The sequence below is a fragment of the Cebus imitator genome, unplaced genomic scaffold, assembly GCF_001604975.1.
Source record: "Cebus imitator isolate Cc_AM_T3 unplaced genomic scaffold, Cebus_imitator-1.0 Scaffold508, whole genome shotgun sequence".
NCBI classification, from domain to species: Eukaryota; Metazoa; Chordata; class Mammalia; order Primates; family Cebidae; genus Cebus; species Cebus imitator.
Window position 1 is genome coordinate 401205 of NW_016107823.1, and position 23132 is coordinate 424336.

The 23132-nt window shown below is 36.0% G+C and overlaps 1 protein-coding gene across 4 annotated transcripts in view; it reads left to right on the forward strand.

Annotated features, from left to right (window-relative positions):
• The window catches only part of CPED1 (cadherin like and PC-esterase domain containing 1), a 307276-nt gene that overhangs the window by 119074 nt on the left and 165070 nt on the right, over window positions 1-23132 (forward strand). For all 4 annotated transcript variants that reach the window (XM_037733240.1, XM_017513874.2, XM_017513876.2 and 1 more), the window contains one exon: window positions 22039-22181. In XM_037733240.1, coding sequence (XP_037589168.1) covers window positions 22039-22181 — 143 coding nt within the window. The remainder of the gene's footprint in view (window positions 1-22038; window positions 22182-23132) is intronic.

The following is a 23132-nucleotide window of genomic DNA, read 5'->3' on the forward strand; positions in this document are numbered from 1 at the left end:
TCTTTTAAACTTTTCTACTTTTTCACTGTAAAGCCTAAATATTGTAAGTTTTAAAGTTGTGCATTCTTTACCTACATAACATACAGTGATCACTGTTAATTTAAAATATGGGCTCATGTTTATGTTTTCCTACTGATTCCTTACACTTTTCAATATCTCTGTCTGCTCCCCAATCTTGCCCTCTCAAGACCCTTTTGTTCTCTGTACCACTTCACCAAATCCCATTATCACAATATAGATTTTTAGTTTTAGTTGAAATAATCACTTGTTTCTTTTTTTTGGTCATTTCTTTTTCTTCAAAAACAAAACAAAACTTTATCAAGAAACTTACCATCCTTACTTTCCCACACTGTTTACAATGCCCTCCTGGATTTGTTTCTTTTATTATTTGAATGTTTTCAATTTGGGTCTGAAGTCTTTCATCCTTAACTCTAAAAATTTGTTATTATTATTATTTCTTGAAATGTTTTTGCTCACTGTCTTTATTTTTCCTTCCGCTGTTGAGCAGATTTGATCCTTCCATTTCTATTTTTATTATTTGGTTTGTCTCATCTGCTTTCTGGAAGCATTTCTGTTTTCCAAGACAGTTCTTCAATTTTGTCTTTCAAATTATTCAACCTGTGTTAGTCCGTTTTGCAAAGCTGTAAAGGAACACCTGAGGCTGGAAAATTTATAAAGATAAAAGATTTATTTAGCTCATAGTTCTGCAGGCTGTACAAGCATGGAACCAGCATCTGCTTGGTTTCTGGTGCGGCTTCAAGAAGCTTCCACTTATGGTGGAAGGCAAAGTGGGAGCCGGCATGTCACATGGTGAGAGAGAGAGCAAGGGAGATGCCAGGCTCGTAAACCACAAACTTTCCCATGAACCAATGGAAGAAGGAGAACTCACCGCAGGGTAGGCACCAAGCCATTCATGAGTGATCCGCCCCACAATCCAAACATCTCCCAGCAGGCCCCACTTCCAACACTGGGGATCATATTTCAACATGGGATTTGAAGGGGGAAAATATCCAAATTATATCAAAATCCTTCTTACACTGTAGCTTTGCTGCTATCTCATCTGTTGTTGTATTTCAGTTATTTACTTACTTAATGCTGCATGTATAACTTAAATGCTTGTGCCCCTTCACTTAAAAGCTAAGTATATATTTATTTACTTGGAATTTTTTTTTACCATATTTCCTCTTTGTTTTTTTTAATGACTTCTTTTTCGCATTTTATTTCGCTACTATCTTCCATTATTTCCTTGAGTATATTGCTGATGTTTATTTTAAATTCCTTATTTATCAGTTTTGGTAGCATAATATATATTGTTCAGTTTGTTGCCTTTCTTTTGAAGCTGTATTTTCTGTGCATCACTATTTTGTCCTTTGAGCTTAAGTCTTCCTGGAGACCTTACTTATTCTAGCCAGTACAGTGTTTGAGGAAGGTCAGTCTTTTCAGGTGAATCTAAGGAGAAGGCAGAGAATGTACTTAAAACATGAAGAAACTACTTTTGGTCACTTTCCTTTTGATCACTTCCCTTTGTAGCCAGGTAACTTCCCTGATCAGAATTTCACACCCCTTAAATTGTCTTTGGTATAAAAGCACTGGTTGGCGTAAAAGCACTGGGAGGAAGAGCACCTGTCCATTATACTTCATCAAGCCTTGGGGTTGACAGAGAGTAGGGTGGAGGAGTGAATGCCACATTTGACCAGTCATTTCACACATTTTTTCATCCTCTCTCCCAAGAAATTGAGCAACCTGAATCCTGGGCCTGGGTTTAGCATCCTTAACAAGGAAGGAACAAACAATGATTGTCCTAGAGGAAGACGGGGGAGAGTTAGGAGGAAAACTAAAATATTTTCCTTCAGCCTATACTTTCAGGTAACCTGCAAGAACTCCCCTTCCCAAATTCCAGTTATCCCTAACTGCGGCTACCTCTGGTCAGACCACTTCAAAATAGCTCTAGAATCCCTTTCAAAGAGGTATTTGTTATTGTTATTATTTTTAAATCAAATTCTTGCTTCAATCTCATTTCACCTGGGCTAGTGAATCATCTTAACAGGAAACTCTTAGGTATTTTAAATAATTTTTTAAGTTGTTTTCCTTTTTTGAAGTGCCACTCCCCCTGCCCTGATAGAAATAATAGGCTTTTTATGATAGTTTTTACTTATGTATTTCCTGGAAATATACCATGAAAAAAGAAATCTCTGTAATCTGGTTTTCTTTAGATTTTCATGCTTTATTCACTATTTCCTTTCTTATTTGTATTTTTGTCTTTTTTGTGAGACAGATGCAGGCTGTGGTTGTAGCACAGGAAGGCATGCAGTTCTTGTCATTTTCACCCTTCTCTTTGGGATTTATCTTTTCAAGATCTTGCCTGATTATTCTGGACAATATTGTTATCTCCTCTCAGAGAGAGGTAGTGCAGCTTCCTGGGTCAAAGTTATGCTAGAGACACAGATAAGTTTCAGAAAACAAGAGGATATTTATTTACCCTTCAACTGATGTACTTGTTATTTCAGTTAAAACAAATAGATTATAACTCATCTGTTAAATTACTTAACCATCCTCAGAAATACCGTTTTCTCCTGGTGTTTTCAGATGTGAAAAAATTCACAGAAACTTCTCACTGCTAATGTGGAGGTAAAAACCAAAACCTGCTTTAAAATCTACCCACAATACACCAGCATGTTATTAAACAGTGTTCTCAAATTCCACAAAACCTAATTATGTGTGTGTGTGTGTGTGTGTGCATGTGTGTGTGTTTTTGCATGTGTGTGTGTGTACTGAGTCTTGAATTCAAAAGCCAAATTACTTAGTTAAATCAGTAGTGATTTATGTACTGTGTGATGAGGCAAGCCCAATAAACTAGTTATCAGTGGCCATTTATAGAACATTCTGGCAGCTAAAGGAGGTATGAAAGCAGTAACAGATATATTATGAGCTCATTTATTTCCGATTAGGTCTTCTGCTGAGATACTTTGTCTGTTAAAGCTTTGGAGAGAGACGAAAATATTAAGAAATACAAATTTGAGAAATAACGGAAAATAGAAGATTTGTAAACTATGTTTAATCCCCTTCTATAGAATAAAATATTTAAAAATTTAAGTGTTAAATGTTTCCCAAGGAGACGTTTCAAACCTAAAAGCAGAGGCAGATGTGAAAGGGAAAAAAATAGCAAATTCAGTATTTGCTTACTATATTCTTTGATCTGATTTTCAAACAACTCTATTTGCTGCTGTTAAGACAATATCATTTACTTCATGGGTATAATAAATTCAATTTTAAGAAATATTTTATTCAAAAACGTCTTCCCTTAAAAAGCTCTCAGCTTAATTATAAAACATTTCAGTTGTATCTATAAAATCAGGAGTAGAACTCTTCCACAACTATTCTAACTATAACTTTTGGTTAAATGCATCTATGTCTGTCTTTATACACAGGTCATATAGATTAACTGCAAGAAATGTCATAAATTTAAATTTGATCCTTAGAGTAAAAAGTCACAAGTCATCCCTTCATCCATTGTAAATCACAAAATAAGCTACCTGACAGAGAGCCAACTGTAATATCTATAACTTTTATGATGTCTGAAGATTCTTTATACTTCTGACCATAGTTGACTGACTGTTTTTATGAAAATGTATTGCTGAAGGGATTTGTGACTTCTGGCAGAAAAGCTTGTAAAAAACCTTATTTTGTCCAGACAAGACATAAATTAAATTAATTTATGGTTTGGTCAACCACACCATATTTGAAGATGTTAGATTTGATGATATTCCATATTTGACACCAGATATAAAGTTACATGAAGATGATTCCTTGCATATAATCAGCTCCCTATAAATGTCTCTTCGATTGAATTGAATCAAAGGTCATTTAAAATATTTTAACTGCATGAAGAAATTGCCTGAGTCTACTTTAGCCCTAACTGCTCTAAGCCAGCCACTCTACTTTGCAATGATATATACATGATATAGATAAATATTCTATAAATGATCATTTGTTTTTCAGTAAATGACATAGACAGATGTCATCATCTGAATTTCTGGATAGGGCCACTTTGATAGAAATAGGGAAATCTGGGTTACTGTCGCCTTTTTTCAAGTTGGATTTGCGAGTTCTAAACCACCAGCTCTCTACCACCACTTCACTGGCCTTCAGGGGACCATTCTTCTATCTCACACCAATGCAATCAGCAAATGTGCACAGAGGGGAGAAGAGAACTGTGACCAAGAGGGGAATGTTGTTATATACAAGGTTTCTTTTTAAAAGATGCATGTATCCTTTATTCATTTTGGAAACATGACACAGTTGCAGGGACAGAGTTAGCTTCAATTGTCGTCAACATTTATGCAGTGCCTTTGATAATGTTGGGTGAGATCACTCATATATTCCCAGGGTAAAAATGAGTAATGTCTTTGGAAGAAGGTATAAAGTGACAGTAAGGTTTTTCAACCTTGGGAAGTGTTCTTCTCCTGATCTTCATTTTATGTCTAAAACTGCAGGCTATGAAGCAGACCTTGTAAAAGACTTTTTCACTGAGCATCTGGCCCTTCGCTAGGCCCGGGAGATTTATGTCAGCTGTAGAAAGAATGTGAATAAAAGTCTTCTCCTGAGAGTTTGTGAAAAGAGTTGATGTATTACTTAACCTACTTTTGCTGGGATTAAATTTTAAAATTGCATCAGCGTGTTCATTTTAAAGTATGATTTTATATAAATAGAAATTATAGATAACCAGCATATAGTTGAATAAACTTGTGATCAAAGCTGAGTTACTGTAAAAGTTTTTATAATAACTGCAAAATAATCAGCCCACATTGATGTTAGATATTATTTCAAATATACATTTGCTCTAGAAAAAGAATGACTTTTCTAAATGTACATGATTTTAAAGTACATCAATGTAAAATAATTTTATTATATTGCACAGATACTCTTGATGGCAACTTTATCTCTTTTTTAAAAACAGTTCATCCACTCATTCATTTCATTACTTCATTCCCAACTTTGTTCTCTTAAAGATTTGTCAAGTCATTTTGTACATTCATTAATTCTGAAGTCTGAACTTGAATTATTATCCTCAATGTAAAGAAAACTATTCATTAATTATGATCATTTTTATTTCATCAAAAATGGTAACTTAAGCAGAATGACTCTAAGCTTCAAAAGGCAAGCAATGTGTCTGCATCTCCAGAGCCTCACAGAGTGCCTGGTGCATGGCAGACACTCAAAAATGTTTATCAGTGAATTGTTGTGTATCGTCCTGATTTTAATTAAAGGTTCCTCATTAATAATAACATTAAAAACTGCCATTTGGGGAAAATAAGATTTAAGAGCAGGTTCTGCAACAGAAGATAGTATTATGAATTTACATATTCCATCTTTGTTAATTCAAGTATATTTTCTCTTTTGAACTAGTGTAATGAACTCATAGATATATGCAAATATAATTAACTAAAATAATGCTTTTTATAGGCAGATATATATACACACACATATATGTATATACATATCTACATATATATGTATATGTGTGTATCTACATATCTACATGTATATATGTGTGTGTATATCTACATATACATGTATTATAATGGCAATGTAAAGGTAAAACCTAACACTAATGAATAAATTTGCTAATTATTATTGCCTTTAATACTAGAACATCAATAGGCAAGTGTTAATTATATATCCAGATAAATGGAGGTGAGCTAATACTGAGGGATTTCCGTGTGAAATCAGGTGAGGGAAGTTCATTCCTCCTTCCATCCTTCAGGATGCTTGAAAGCTGGAAAAGTACCTCAGTAGTACTTTGGAGGATAGAAGGTGTATTTCCCTTCTCATCTCCTCCCCTTCACCTGTCCTGTTCAGAGCCTGCTTCTGCCTGGAGCCATCAAGGGAATGTATATGAAGGGATGAGGAAGGGGCCCAGTTGAGGACTTGAAAAGGGCAAGTGTTGTTTCTCTGAACTGGATCCTGGCAGTGTATGGCCTGTGAACTTCACAGAAGCTCTTAAAAGTTAACCTCTGAGGCTCTTCTTCTTTCTGCCGCTGCCCAGCACAGCAATGTCGCTCTGATTTCTGTACACCTTGCTGATCACAAGTTTATATAATAAACAAGTGTTCAGAGTAAAAACAGCCTGGGAAAAGAGGTCTAGTATAAGCAATCTTTCAAACACTTTAAGCATCCATAGAGAGCAGCACCATATTAATGTTTTAGTTTCTTATTGTTTCTTTAATAGATGAGCCAGCTAAGCCAGAAAGATGTTCAATGACAGAACAGCTGTATCCCTTTTCTTCACCACCCTCCATGTAAGAAAGGATTGTTAAGATGGCTCTTTGTTTAATGGACCATGAATTAAGGCAAAACTTCCTGCAATCTTCCTGAATGTTTTCATATCTGTACAGCCACCTAGAGGGCTATTGAATTTAATTGTATAAATCTTTATCCCTAAGACTTTAACAACAAGACTTAACTGAATTTTTCATCACTGTGGTAATGTTAAATATCTTCTGATGACAGGAAAATATACCGGAAGGAAAAAAGTCACATAGAGTCAGCAAACAACAGAACAAAAACCAAGAGGAAAAATCTACTTGCCTAAATATTTCTGAAATCCTTAAAAGAAGAGATTATGCTTATTGTTTATTTACGTAGGAAATAAATCTTCAGTGCCTGTCTTAGTACCTAGTAGTCAACAGATTCAGGGAGAGAGAAATGGGTTAGAATAGACTCCACTCATCAAATTGCTGAAAAGAATAATTAGTAATAAAAATAACTGCTTTACAAAATGGTATGTGAGTGCAAAGTAATAACAAGGAAAATAATGGCAGTAAGTGTCTCTAAAAATTAATTGCTTCAATGTTTAAATTTATTACAGAATTTGTACTTAATAGGGAAGACAAACGATTTTTACACTTTTCTACTTTGGGTATAGAAAAAAAGTAAGTTTTTACCAGTACATGTTGAAACTTATTAAATGTGTATAATTTTTGAGATTTTCATTAACAGTATCCTTTATTCCTTGAGATCTGTCTCAAAGGCTGTGACAAATTCTAAAAATAAAATATCCCCAAATGTGCCAACTAGGTAAAACTGATTTGTCTGCTGAAGGGAGACAGGCTTTTGCTCCCTTCAGGAGAAAATCTGACTTGCATTTGTCTTATGTGATTTATTCATTGTAAGTTTAAAATGAAATACAGCCTTTTTCCTTCCATATATTAAAATGTGGTTTCAAATTTAGAATAAATGGGAATCTTTTTTCACTGAGGAAACCTACATAGCTATGAGATGGAGCAAAACAATTACGGTAGTGCCCCCAAGTGGTCTTTTTTTGCTATTGCACAAATAACCTGAGCTGTCCAAGGATCAGAGGGAAAAAAGGCAAAAATGCTTAGGAAAGCATGGACATTTTATTCCCCATAGGATTATACATGTTTATTTTTAAAAGTTATAACCCACACTTATGATTTTAAAAAGGTATGTTTTAAGTAAATATTGTGAATGATGATAATTCTTCAGTACAATTTAAATTACCTAGCCCATGCAATTAATTTGGAATGATTTCAGCATTTGTCAGCCACTGGACATTGTCTTTTTATCACTTAAGAATATTTTCTAAAAGTTAATACACAGCACTATTAAAGAATGGTATCACCCAGATGACTATATGTTAAGAAACTTCATTCCTCCAGGTCAAATTCATCTAAAATATAATAATCTTAATTTTTTCTAGGGAAAAGTTAAGCCTATCAGTCATAAACTTGTGAGTATACCTTTAAGTGAAGAAATGTGCATTTTTTAATGATTTATTTAATATAAGGAAATTCGTGATTTTTTGTTTTGTTTGTTTGTCTGATTGATTTTTGACTGCGCACAGGGGACTTTATTGATGGTACATGACAAGGTGGGGCTCCTTAGTACCCTCCCTCTTCAAGGGGTCTGCATGGAAACTGAGAGGAGGGGTGATTCAGTGTGGTGGGGGACTCAGTGTGGCAGGGACTGCCAAGCAGCGAGGGCCTCTCTTCCTCTTGTGCTCTTGCTGGGGCTGGTAGTCCAGGGGTCTTACTTCTTGGAGGCATTGTGGGGAATGAGGTTCACCACCCTGTTGCTGTAGCCTCACTCATTTTCATACCAGGAAATGAGCATGACAAAGTGGTCGATGAGGGCAATGCCAGACCCAGGTGGAAGAGTGGATGTCGTTGTTGAAGTCAGAGTAGATCACCTGATGCTCAGTGTAGTTCAGGATGCCCTTGAGGGGGCCTTCCAATGACTGCTTCACACCTTCTTGATGTCATCATATTTGGCAGGTTTTTCCAGATGGCAGGTCAGATCCACCACTGACACTTTGGCAGTGGGGATCCAGAAGGCCATGCCAGTGAGCTTCCTGTTCAGCTCAGGGATGACCTTGCCCACAGCCTTGGAAGCACCAGTAGAGGCAGGGATGATTCACTGGAGAGCCCCGTGGCCATCATGCCACAATATCCTGCAGGGGCCATCCATAGTCTTCTGGGTGGCAGTAATGGCGTGGACTGTGGTCATGAGTCCTTCCACAATACCAAAGTTGTCGTGGATGACCTTGGCCAGGGGTGCTAAGCAGTTGGTGGTGCAGGAGGCATTGATGACGATCTGGAGGCTGTTGTCATACTTCTCATGGTTCACGCCCATCACAAACATGGGGGCATCAGCAGAAGGGGCAGAGATGATAGCCCTTTTGGCTCCCCACTGCAAGTGAGCCCCAGCCTTCTCCATGGTGGTGAAGACGCCAGTGGACTCCACCACGTACTCAGCACCACCATTGCCCCACTTGATTTTGGAGATATCTCGCTCCTGGAAGATGGTGATGGGATTTCCATTGATAACAGGCTTCCCGTTCTCAGCTTTGATGGTGCCATGGAATTTGCCATGGGTGGAATCATACTGGAACATGTAGACCATATAGTTCAGGTCAATGAAGGGATCATCAATGGTGACAACATCCACCTTACCAGAGTTAAAAGCAGCCCTGGTGATCAGGCACCCAATACAACCAAATCCATTGACTCAGATCTTCACCTTCCCTATGGTGTCTCAGGGATGTGGCTGGCAGTGGGAGATAAGATGTGATTGTCTGTAGAACAGGAGGATGGTATAAATATGCAAAGTACACAAATATAGGATACCGTTTTATGGAATATTGAATTTACTTGGAAGAAATGACTTGTAAACATACTACACTGTCCTATTTTTAGATCAAACAAATTATGTAAGGGATGTAAGTGATTAACAGATTGATTTCCATAAAACTCTAGTCTAAGCCAGTCACCACAAGCTCAAAAACATCACCCTGTCCCATTGCCCCAAAATCAAGGCCTAAACTTTTTTCTTGGGGGGGGGGGAAGATTTCATAATACATAGTTTTAAACTTACTGCACAATATTAGTTTTAAAATTACTATAAAGTTAGCACTGGCATTATATACTCAACATGCAAGACTGCACTACTTGTATCCATGAATCTTTTGAGTTACTTCTGTTTCATTACAATCTAAACCTCAGATCTACTGTTCACTGGAATTCCTTTAAATTATCTAAACGACCTGATATTATGATACAGAACTGAAAATTTGCATTTTATTTCTCTGAGTGCTACTGAGGCAGCAGAAATGGATTCTTTGCTGGGATTCTTCACACATACTTTGTATCCTGTACCTTCTGCAATATAAAGACATATTTCACTGCTTTTGTTATATCTCTACAGAGCGTCTGCCTATAAGGTGGTTACTCTCTCATTGCCTCATTGACTGACACAGAGCATTCCTGTACACATCACGCCATCCTCTTTGTCTCAGAACAATTTGTCCTTTCACTCCCTATTCCTAGCCTGTAAAAGCAGTTCTTAGAATCTCTATGAAGCAAGTCTTTAAAATTTAGAGAAAGGGACTTCAAACAGGAGTAGAAATCCCAAGCACCCCTCCATTTACATATATATGTGTATACATATGCACTATGTATCCCCTCTACAGCAGCTTCCTAATATGTGGTCTCTAGAATCTAACAGTTCCAGGTACCACAGCCTCAGTAACCTGTTTAAAAAAACATACTGTTACAAACTAATGCTTTGGTAGAAATTTCTATTAGAAGTTATTCTAAGAATTTTTCTTTGTGCTTGATTACCCAGATTATCTACATGAAGAATATTTATTCAAGTCACACAGAGAGAAAACATTACTCTAAACTCAGGAGTCACAGAAGAAAAATATTATGCTAAGGAAATATATTTCGTTTTCATGCCTTCAAGTAGTTACTGTTAAGGAAAAAGAAATGTGACTTTAAAATATGAACAGGACAATGATGACATCCTTTCAGGCCAAGTAATAAGCAAATATCCAATTGCATTAAAGGAGAGAGGAGAGAGGAATAAATTACCAGCATTAGACCTATAGCACTGGATATGCAGGAAAGGAAAGAAACATCCCAAGCCATGACTTCTACAGGTCTGGGGATGCATGTGTAGTAGGAAGGTCCTTGTAAAAACTGTATGACCTTAGACAAATCTGCTAACATCTATCAACCATTTTTCATGTCTGTAAAATAGGAACTGTTTGTCTTTTGAGTCCTTCTACAAATATTTACCGGCTACCTCCTATATGCTAAATGTTATGTTAAGCTCTAGTAGCATAGCAGGAAACTAGGCGAAGTGCCTGCCTTTGCAAAGTTTATTCTTGTAAGGAATGACAGGTGAAAAACAGATAATCAATTATATACATTTAAATAAATTCAGATAGTTACAGATATTTACTATATCTAAGAACAAAGTGAACAGGATGGATGTTGACTAAGAAGTATCTGGACTGCCCACTTTATGAGAGGTAGAAAGATTGCCCTGATTAGGTGAGATCTGAGCTGTAGCTCTGTGATGAGACTAAGTGCCATTTGAAGAGATGACAGTGAAATATTCCCAGTAAAAGGACAATTCCAAAGGTAGGAGAGTCTTCACATATTCACAGAATGCCACAGACACTGACTGTGTTACATGTGAACACAGGGTGAGTGGTAGAGAGATTGAGAGAGAGGCAAGAGTCCAATCATACAAGACTCATAGGAAAGGTAATAAATGGAACTTTTTTCCTATGGGCAAAGGGATGCCACTAAAAGATAGTGAACACGGGGTTATCATAACCTGATTTACTTTTTAAGCCCATTCTACTGCTGTGTGGAGGACAGATGGAAGAGAATTGTGAACAGAGGCAGAGAAACCAGTTTCAAGGCCATTCAGGGGTCCAGATGAGGAGGATGGTGGCTTGAACTAGGTTGATAAGATGATAGTCTAAAGGAGAAATGTGGATACATTTGTAGGTGGAAAGAATAATTGGTGGTGGGGTGAGAGAGAGGCTAAGAGAGAGGGTTCAAAGATGAGTCTTCAGCCATTATTTGAATGGTGGTGCCTTTGACTGAGAGATCAGATGGAGGGACAACCAGTCAGTCAGGAGGAGTAGTGGAAAAGAGAAACGTGAAATGAGGAGGTGGAGAGGCACACAGGTTCCTGTTCATGCTGCAGCTTGCCTATTGAGGCTGGTTCTTACTCATCCGCCCCTTCTCAGGCCTTGTTTGCTCTGTAACCTGACTGAAGGCACTACCAGAAAATTTCTCTCCTGGAGAATTTGGTGATTCTTTTCCCATTCACTTCCTCTCTCTGCCTTTCTTCTCTCCAGTCACTGGAACCCCTACTTCCAACAGAAGTATCCTACCACTTCTAAACAAAGAGAAGAATAACTGTAGCTGTTTGCCCATCCTAGTGTGACAGGGAGGTTCCCACAGCTCCAGGTACCCATTTCTATAAAAACCTCCCTGGCAGAGGTGCCTGTTTCTCAGCCACCATAAAATCAAGGGTTATTTTCAAACAGATGATGCCTCAAATCACAAGTCTAATCTCTTGAAGGATAGTAGAGTGGTTCAGTGTGATGTATTCAGATAAGATGAGAAGAAGATGCTTAGGAAAATGCTCACCCTAAAAAGGGTTCGATCTGTTCAATGTTTGGGATGGAAGCCAGAGTGAAGTTGGAGAAGTTTTAAACAAAGAACTCAGATCAGAAGCAGCAAGCCTTAAGTTGCATTCTAAGCACTGAAAATAAAAATAATAATAATAAAAAAAATGAGATCCTTAGATCACCTCCATATGAGAGGTTCCTGTGAGAGGGAGGTACAGGCTCCATTTCAAAAAGAGGAGAAATAAAGACAAAATTTAAACAATGATAAAAGGCAAATTGAATCAGTCAACTTTTGCAGGGCAAATCACCTCCAAACTTAGTGACTTTGAATAAACATTTATTATTTCTAATGTTTCTGTAAGTAGCCTGGACCAACGCTGCTCATCTCTATGGGCAGATGGTGACTAAGCTTGGCTGGGTGGTCTAGCCTGCCTTCACTGATGCTCCTGAATATTGACTGGGTGTCAGCTAGGGCGATTGGGATGACTTGGCTATGTGCCTCTCATCATCTTGCAGTCCACCCAGTGTTCTGTCACACAGTGGCAGTTTCAGGATTCCCAAGAATAGCAAGAGAGCAAACCCCAAAAGCCAAGTCCTCTCCAAGTTTTTGCTTGTGTAGTAGATTGAATGGCTGCCCCCAAAAGGATATGTCTATATCCTAACCTCCAGAACCAGTGAATATTACCTCATTTGGACAAAAGGCCTTGGCAGATGTAATTAAATTAAAGATATCAACATAGGATCTTCCTAAATTATCCAGATGGGCCCTGTGCCTGTCCTTGTAAGAGAAAGTCAGAGAGAGATTTGACACAGAAGAGAAGAAACACAGGAGAAGACACACCTTCGCATCTTCACATGAGTGAAGATGAAAACCAAGATTGGAGTTTTGCACCCACAAGCAAAGGAATGCCAACAACCACGAGAAGCTGAAAGAGACAGCGAATAAATTGTCCCTAAGAGCTTTAAGAGGAAATGTGGCCACGTGGACATCTCGATTTTTGGATTTCTAGCCTCCAAAACTGCAAGGGAATGAATTTCTCTTGTTTTAAGTTGTCAAGCTTTCAGTAATTTGTTACAGCAGTCCTAAAAAGCAAAAGGAGTTTGCAGCACATTTGCTAAATGTCTCATTGGTCAAAGAACATCGCATGAATAAGCCAAGATTCAAGGGGTGAAAAAATAGACTCCACCACTGGATGTGAGAAGCTGCAAAGTCACACTGCAAAGGGGTATTCCTACTAAGGAGGGAAGAATATGTGACCATTTTTTACAAACTGCCACATTAATGAAAAGAAAGATTTTCTTGTTAAGGCAGATTACCAGCAGGTTTGACAGGATGTAATTTAAATGTGAGAACAGGGAAATATTTAAATTCGGGGCAGGAGAAAACAAGAGAAGTAGGAAGTGGGTACAAGTATCTTGACTGATGACTTCTCTACTAAAAGAGAATTAAGTTTCTAATGGTTTATGTCCTTCATCAAGTAAGGTATAGAAACAGTATAATTTCACCCACATTTAATCAATGTCTTCTCACATATATGTTTGTTCATATGATCATGGAGCCAAAACAACTCAAAGAAAAGCAATATTGAATACTTCAGTATACTTCAGTAATCATTCACAGCTAATTCAACTCAGTTGTACTCCAGAACAGTTTAGGAATTCCTACTATGTGCTGGGCCATCTAGAGAAAGACTCAAAGAGAAATAATGGTTTTTGCTTTCAAGGAACTCTCTAGTGGGGGAGAAATATGTATTTATAAATAACTCTAATACAAGGCAGAATGCAAGGGATGACTCAGAGTTGCAGAGATAGTGAAGAGTAGGAGAAAATTATTCAGGTTGGAGAAAGTTAATACGTTTCACAGAACGGATGTTATTTTAGCTGAGCTTAGAAGAATGAGTAGGGTTTCTTTAAAAATGAGGAGGGATGTTTACATTTGCTTTGCAAAGACAACATGAATCGTGCAGGTAAAACGAACTGCCTTACTTGACCAGAATTTGAATGTCTGTAAGAACAGGGAGAATCCTAGGGTGGCCTGAGGTGAGAGGGATAGAGAAGGAAGGAAGAGAAAAACACACAGGATTTGTGGAGTAGGTTAGACCAGATAAGGATATACTGGAGATGAAACCTGAAGAGCTTGAATTTTATGGAATGTAAAATGTAAGTGACACTACCGTCATTTTACACTTCTAAATGTATTCTTGGACATAGGCTTATTTAACACCTTTTTTTTTTTTTTTTTTTTTTTTTTTTTTTTTTTTTTTCATTTATCTTTTTTTTTTTTTTTTTTTTTTTTTTTTTGAGATAGAGTCTCTTTCTGTTGCCCAGGCTGGAGTGCAGTGACATGATCTAGGCTGACTGCAACCTCTGCCTTCTGAGTTCAAGCGATTTTCCTGCCTCAGCCTCCCAAGTAGCTGGGACTACAGGTGTGCGCCACCACGCCTAGCTAATTTTTTTGTTTTTTTTTTGTGGAGATGGGGTTTTGCCATGTTGGCCAGGCTGATCTCGAACTATTGTCCTCGGTGATCCGCCTGCCTCGACTTCCTGAATGCTGGGATTACAGGCATGAGCACCTGGCCTTATTTGAAACTTTTATGAAACCTGGGAGATAGGTCATTATGTTTATATCCACTCTATGGATGAGGAAATAAAGATTCATGATTTAGTGAAGAGGACAGAGATAATAAATGTGGTTAGGATTAGGACTCAGATCTCTAGTGAATAAAATCTCCCTTAGTTACCACTAACAACTTGTAGTACTACTCTGCATTCCTGGCGTAAGGCTTATTGACTGCTGAACCCAAGAGCTCAATGCATGAGGCAAGGATGCTGCCTTCAAGCTTGTCCCTTACACCCTTGAGTTCTATGTCTACCTTGATAAACTGTTGAATTAAAAGTGCAAAAGAGACAGACGTGTTTCTGTAGACGCAAAGCTGAATATTTATAACATAGTCAATATAGGAAAATCAAGTTAAAACATTTCAGATGAATTAAATGTGGGTATAACAATTTTCAAAATGTTGGGCGGGGGAAGCTGTAAAACCTAGAATGATTCTGCTCTGGGATTTCTTTGCAAGTGTCTTTGTGTTCTTGGTTTAATTGCAGTTAAGCCAATGTCTATGGGTGAGGTTTCTGTTAAGTTAGATGACTCGAAATTCTAATTAGTTCACCTGTAGTCATATAAAAGACCTTGGCTCTATGTCAGAAGATTGACAAAGGAATACACTTTTTTTTTTAAATTTTTAAAAAAGCTTAAGAATTGCGTGTATCACTTTTTGAGTTCTCATATAAAAATAACGCACTTTACAGTAAAAAGGACAAAGGCACTTCTACTGTTTACTGTTTATTTTACTATTGCATGGGTAAACATTAAGTGTGTGTGTAAATGTCTATTGATTAACTGTTATGTCCTCCAAGCATGAATGAATTAGCACCTTATGGTTTTTAAGCTGACTTGGAATGTTCAAGAAAAGTTCAGCTACAGTTGATTCATATCCTTCTGTAAATGTTGGGGACTTCTGTTCTTTATGAGCAGGGAACTGACATGTCTGGAACTGTCCTTCATAAAGATGACTGGCAGCAAAGAAAAAGAAATTATTGTGGGCAGGGAAGTCAGTAGTCAGTACTCAAGACACAAAGAGATGGCGTGGATTTGGGCTATCTAGCATTATATTTAACTAGATGTTAAATAATGAACCTTTAAATTATGCATAATTAAGTACCCACTTAAAATATCGCATGTAAAAGGATCACAACTTTTGCGTGAGAGAGGTGTAAGGTAATTCGTGAGAAGGGTGTGAGGAAACAGCAGAGAGTTGTCATAAATTTCCTATGGATTCAACAGCCTTTAACACTCAGCCTCTTAAAAGTTAGGGCAAATTGTTCTATCATTTTCTTTTTTGTACAACCAGAACCCATTGTCATGAATACATTTCTTTTTCTTTTGTGATTGACCAGGAGACTTAATAAGACCTAAATTAGATACCCTGCATGAAATATCCAGAATATAAATTGAAAACATTTTTCCTTTTTACTTTCTTACTCATTTGAGAGTATTTACAGATATGAGATAGGTATCTTTCTGCCAAATGAATCCTTTATTTGCAAATTTTTGTACTGCCTGCAACAAATATTACTTGGTACACATATAACCAGATTTCAATGCCATCTTCTAGTCGAGATAATTAATAAAAGATGGAATGTTTTCAAATGAGCTGTCAGATCTTATTTTATTGGGAGTTCAAAGAAGGCTTGCGTTTTAACTTTAATGGAAATAGTTGTGACCTGCTGGAACAATGGCATTTGTATAAAGAAAATGAGCAGGCATATACATAGAGAGTTCAATGATAAAATCTTTACAACTATAGCTTTCGCTCTTTGCTGTTAAATCTCTCTGCTCCTTTATATCCCACTGAGAGATTCCAGAAGGAATAATAAAGAAAACCTGCCAGTTCTCTAAGAAGGTTGAATATAATGCAATCAAGGGTCTATCATTCAAAGCAAATAATTAGATTTTTATGCTATTCACAGCCTTTTATATTTCTATACTCTGCTTCTGAACAATTCCCTTATATGCTTGTGGGAGAGTTTAAAGTTTTCAGCTGTGAAACTGATTAAATTGTATAGAATCTACATTTTGAATTTCCAAGTTTAATATATGCTATAAAGTTTAGGGCTATTAAGAAGTACAAATGAATAAAATTATTCATGTCACTGGAAACAGAAAACTTACTTAAATATTGGAGTTTTTAATCTAATTACAAGGAATGAGTAAAAGTATCCTAATTTAGGTTCAGCCAATTTGGTTTTCTGTGGTTTACCCTGAAGCAAGCCAATTTTCAGTGAATAAAACAAATGATGAGAGTATTTATATTCTTAAATCATTTGACTTAACATGATTTTTTTCTTGATCCAGGCAATTTGATTTAATATACAAGAAAATATTCTTAGTTTTTCCAAAAGGTAATTAGGCTACATAAATTCTCAAGTTGTTGAGTTGTTGTTAATTGTGTGGGTGTAAAGGCACGTGCTTGAGAATTGTATCAGCTCCAAACACATTTTCGATGAAAGTGAAAACACAGATCATTCATTCTTCTGGATTTCAGGGTCCATCCACATTCCTAAAGCTAATACAATAAAATAACACAGGGCAGAAGTAATGCTGGGGCCTTGCAGCAAAGCAGATTGACTTCAACACCCATGTTGCTTGCCCCCGCTGTATAACCTTTGGCATGTACCTTGCATTCTCAACCCCCAGTTTCTTCATCAATAAAATAAGGATAATGAATACCATACTCATGGCGCTCCTCCGAATACAAACAAAGCAGTGTATGTAAAATGCACAGTGTCTGCCACATAGTGTCAGCTTGGCTAAGAGTGGTGCTTTCAATTATGCTCAGTATATACCCAGAAGTGGAATTGCTGGATTGTATGGTAGTTCTATTTGTCATTTTCTGAGGAACCCCCAATTGCTATTCAAGTGGCTGCACCATGTTACTTTCCCACCATCAAATTGCAAGAATTCCAGTCTCTTAATATCCTCACCAATGATTGTTATTTTCTGTTTTGTTTCTGTTAGTCACCATCCTAATGGGTGTGAGGTAATATCTCACTGTGATTCTAATTTGCATTTCCCTAATGAATAGTGATAGTGAGCATCTTTTCATATGACGTTGGTGCAAAATGACTTTACATACCAATATTCCTTCATCTGACTTAAGTAGCAATATTCTTTCATCTGAGAAGATGAAAAGTTCTCTCACACATAAAAACATCGAGAGAAACCCTGATATACTTTAGTAAGGTACAATGCTGTTAAACATGACATTCTGCTATGGCTTCTCAGTCAAGAACATTACTTTGAAAACCCTAATACTGGTTAATCTTTCATCCTCTGTTCTAACTCATAGATTAAATCTTCTTATCTCTAAAATTCTGTCAAATAGCTGTAAGCTTCTATTCTTCGAAGGTTTTATTACAAGACACCAGAAAAGTATATATTTTCCCTCTCTCACGAGATGGGAACAAGAGATAAACATCCTGTCCTGAGGAAAGTGATGTTACCCAGAAACTATAGTAAGGTATTTCTCTTATCAAGGTATCTGAGGTTTCTGTAATGTCATAACTTTGTTTACTCAACAGTATTTACTGAATACTTACTTGGCATTAGGCACTGAAATCCAGAAGATAAAATGGGACAGTTTCTGACCAAAAAATAAAAATAAAAAACTCACAGTCTAGCAGAAAGAGCAAACAAGAAGGTCGGCAAGTTTAACACGAAGCAAATGACACGTTGACATTGAGATCAGTTCACCAAAGCAAGGTCTTATGGGAGGATGGAGAGAAATAATGAGCTGGAACCCAGAACATAACATGGGAGGTGTTGTAAAATATGTGGTGGAATGAAGTGGTTAACAAGGGCACCTTGGAAGTATTTTAAGATATCAGACATGATCGAAGTTTTTCTATGTACTTTCAAGTTCATTCTGTTGCTCTTGTCCTTCCATTTTTAATTAATTGATAATTTTAGTTCACCCACTTATATTTGAATAAGTTGCTTGAATGGATCAATGTTGTAAAAATGTAAATACTTTACTAGTTACTGCTTGAATTTTACACAAGTACACACAAATGGTGGTGCGTTAGCTGACTGGTTTTATGACCAGGATCTTACAAGGGTATTCTTCATATAATTTATTTTGCACTAAATTTGTATTTCATTTTTACACTGAAGGAAGAAAATGTATAGTTTGTAAAACAGTTTCATGTCATGTTAAAAGTTTCAAGATGTTCTTTTATTCATTTTTATTTTACTTCTAATATATCGATTTCCTTGCAAACTTACATTCTCACATTTATTTAATTCAAAAACATTGATTAGAAGTGTTGATATGGAGAAGGAGTCTCTTTAATATTTGAGTTCATGGCTTGACCTTTCTAAATAAGCAGCAAAGGTGAAGGTGAGCCTTCAGGTATTTGTGAGTTAAGAAATGCCTGGGTGAAATAGTCCAGGTCCGGCAGCAATCGAATGGAATTAACATCAAATAATTTCAGATTTGACGTTGTCTCATAAGATCATTGAGTGTAGTTCTGTCATTTTGCACTGAGACTCACAGAACTCATGTAATATGACCAAGGAAATACAATTAGAGTAACAAATTGCAGTGTAACCAGAAACTCTAAAAAGTGATTCACTCAGTCTAAGTGAGTTAGTTACAAGAACTGATAAAATCTGTGGCTTCTTTGGGAGACTTTGAAAGTTTATGATTTTTAAAAAATACGTATTAAGCACTTGTATGATTCTACTTTCATTTTTGGCATATGTAGTTTGCTTTCCACTATACTAAATGAATTTAAAGGAGAAAATCACACTCATCTGGATTTTTTTTTTTTTTAATTGAAGGGCTTACATAAACTGAAATGCATGCAATGAGAGAGAAAGGAATGCAGAGACAAGATTGGGAATGAAACTAATACAAAAAGAAAAGTAGCTCGTTTCTGAGTCTTGCTTTTTTGAGGGCCATTTTCTTTCTTCTTTTTTCACAGTTCTGGTTAGAAATGCAGTTATGTTCTAATTCTGCTTTCATGATTGTTGGTTGGTGTTAGACCTTCTCTCAGCAGGCTGAGTTCCTAGAGAAATGGGAGAAAGACCAGTTAAAAACATTTAAATTGAATGCCTTATAGTTTTAAAATGTTTTTCTTTGGTGAGTATTACAAATCTGAATTGGATTAGGAGAGTCTAGGTGCCACAACCACTTTAATTGAAATCTCCTTTATGTGGCTGTGGACTTCTTTTTCTTTGTTTTGTTTTCTTAAAAGACTATTTTTAGAGCAGCTTTGTTCCCAGAACTTTTTTTTTTTTTTTTTTTTTTTTTTTTTTCGTCTTTTTTTTTTTTTTTTTTTTTTTTTTTTTTTTTTTTTTTTTTGACAGAGTCCTGCTCTGTCACTCAGGCTACAGTGCATTGGCATGATCTTGGCTTATTTACTGTAACCTCTGCCTCCTGGGTTCAAGTGATTCTTCTGCCTCAGCCTCCTGAGTAGCTGGGATTACAGATGTGCACCACCATTCCCAACTAATTTTTGTATTTTTAGTAGAGGTGGGGTTTCTCCATGTTGGTCAGGCTGGAGAGCTCCTGACCTCAGATGATCCGTCCACCTTGGCCACCTGAAGTTCTGGGATTACAGATGTGAGCTATCATGCCCAGCTGTCTTGTTTTAATTAATAAAAAAATAAAAGGAGCTGACATGTACTGACTATGGATGTGCTGAGTGGTGAAATTCCTTACATACATTCTCTCATTTAATCTCAGCAATACTTCCATAAAGTAGGTGCTGCTATTAATCCCATAAGGTCTCACAACTTTGGCACAAAACCAAAGTTAAACCTGGACCGTTTTACCTCTAGAGTGTATAGAGGTAATATCTATGTGCTGTGCAACTTGTCCCCCACAACAAAGAATACAGGGCTTTCTAAAGGCTAGAGTTCTCATTAAAATTTGAGTGGAATGGCATTCGATATTTAAATGCTTACTGTTACAGTAAGAAATTAAGAAATCATTTTCATTTTAGAGAAATAAGTGCAACCCTAAGACATTAATTTACTAATTATTCTTCCTCATGGAGATATAATCTGATAATTAATCTTACTTATCTGCTACATAGACGTTTCCAACTTTCATATATTATTAGCCTTAACCTCTATGATATTCAGGTAACATTAAAATAAGAAAATGCAATGTCACAAATAACCCTTTCTACATGATATGGTGAAATTAGTGAAATATGATGAGTTACTGGGAAAAACATAATGTTACTCTGTTTTGAATCAAGGGTGTTAACATTTTTAGTGTTAGCAATAATTTGTTTTCTTTTAATCATACAATTATTACATTTATTTTCCTAAGTAAAATGGAAAAACATCCCAATTGCCAAATACTAATGATGCATTCTTAGAGTCTCTATGTGTAATCTTATTAGGTTTCTGTTTTTCAGCTGGAAAAGTTTATGAAGCCAGTATTCGTTTATCTTGAGGGAATTTTGCTTGCATTGAGAAGACATATTTACCGTTTTCCACAGGCAATTCAGGCCAATATTTGTCCTTCTTTATCACAGCAACAAAAGTTTTTCACTTTGCAATCCTGTGTAGTTTGGATAAAGTTAGTCTGTTTTTCCAAAAAATATTAATAGAATACCTGCTGCATGTTTTTTCAAAAAATATTTTTTGTTCTTTATCTTTAAAAGAGTGTGTTTACACAGAGAAAGCTTATGAATCAATATGAGATACTTTTATACTTAAAAAAATACTCAGTTGAACTTTATATGAAGCATCCTCAAGAAGTTTTATTTTTATCATTTTAATATTTAAGCAAATAAAACCAGCTATTTGTGATACTAACAATTGTGTTTTTAAGCTGACACAATTCAGCTTCATTTCCCCTTTTTTTGTAATACTGCCCTATACCCTCTATCCACATGAAATAATTAATTATTAAAACATCAGCAGGACACTGGGATTCTCTCAGTTTCTTCTCTGATTGGCTAGATCTTGCACAGAATAATGACATGAGGAAGAAGCAACTTTGATACATTTATTTTTGTTCCAATAGGCACAGAAAATAATAATAAACTAACATTTGAATTTCACACTTTGACAGGGCTTTCAAATATATTTTCTTCAATTTGGCTTCACATCTCTCTTGTTGGTAGATATTAATCCCAATTTAAAAAGAAGGACACAAAGATTCGGAGAAGTAAGAGACAAGTCCAGCTCACCTACTTAGTAGAGTTACAAATTAAACTTTAGAGTTCTGATGACGAGGCTTGCATTTTCCATGATTAGATGCTGTGAAATGAGGAAAATAAAATGGAGATGCACTTCCAAAGAAATGTAAATTACAAGATATTTAAACCTTTCTCTTTCAGTATACCTATATCTTAGATTACCAACCTTTCTGATTTGGGGGGGAGGTTTGGGTGTGACAAGTAGAGATAACCTAGAGGAATCCTTCAAATTGGTGACCTTGGAAATGATAGACAAACTGAGGCTGTTGTTTTAACACATGAATCCTTTACTTTGTTCACAGCTGCAAACATTTTTTGAGACATTCCTGAGAGCCAGTTCACCTCATCAGGCTTTTGATATTATGAAGGATGCAATTGGCAAACTCCTGCTAGCAGCTGAAGTATTCAGTGAAACATCTACTCTGGGGCCAAAGACCTTTCATAGGTAAAAACAAATTTTAATTAAAAAAAAGAAAAGACAATAAAGAAAGAAATCTATCTTCTAAAACTTGTTGGTGGAAATATATCTTAATTATCATAAGTAGGTGGTACTTGCAAAATTTTATGTCAATATACAAATCTAATCTTCTAAACATATTTGGCCATATTTACAGATCCCAAAACTTTAGAACATATAACAGACTCAATAGTATCTAAGTAGTGGTGATAAGAAGTAAAGTACACATTTTAAAAGTTAATCTTTAAATTGCAGTTTTTTTCAAGCACAACTATTTCTATCATAGATGCTTAGCATTGACTAGGTGTAATTTTACTTGTACATAATAAATTTTGTTCTCAAACATTCCACTGATTTTATAATACAGAGGAGAAAATGAAAAACTTTATTAAGAAAATTCAATAACTCCTATTCCCATATCTATTTACTTGAATGTAACTTACTGCCTTTGTTCTAAGGAAATGTTAAGTCTAGTATGTTGAAAAGCAAGAGAAGAACATCAATTTAAACCTTATCATAATTTATACGTGAATAAGTGCCTGGCATGTAGGAGTAGGAGAATTTTCTTCATATTTAGGTTTCCATGGAATTACTTTATTGCTTAATGTGTTATGAATATTTTGGTATAATTTTATTTTCTGCAAGAAATAAAACAGAATCCAAATCCAAAAATTAATCACATGTAATTTTACATTATCGAAGCCATTGTTCTTTTTAATTAGTAGACATGTTGAAATTTAACTATATAATTATTAATATGATACTAAATAAAAGTAAATACCAAAGAGAATATAGTTTTTTGTTATCATTTTACTTTAAGTTCTGGGATACCTGTGAAGAACGTGCAGGTTTATTACATAGGTATACCTGTGTCATGGTGGCTTGCTACACATATCAATCCATCATCTAGGTTTTAAGCCCCACATGCATTATTTGTCC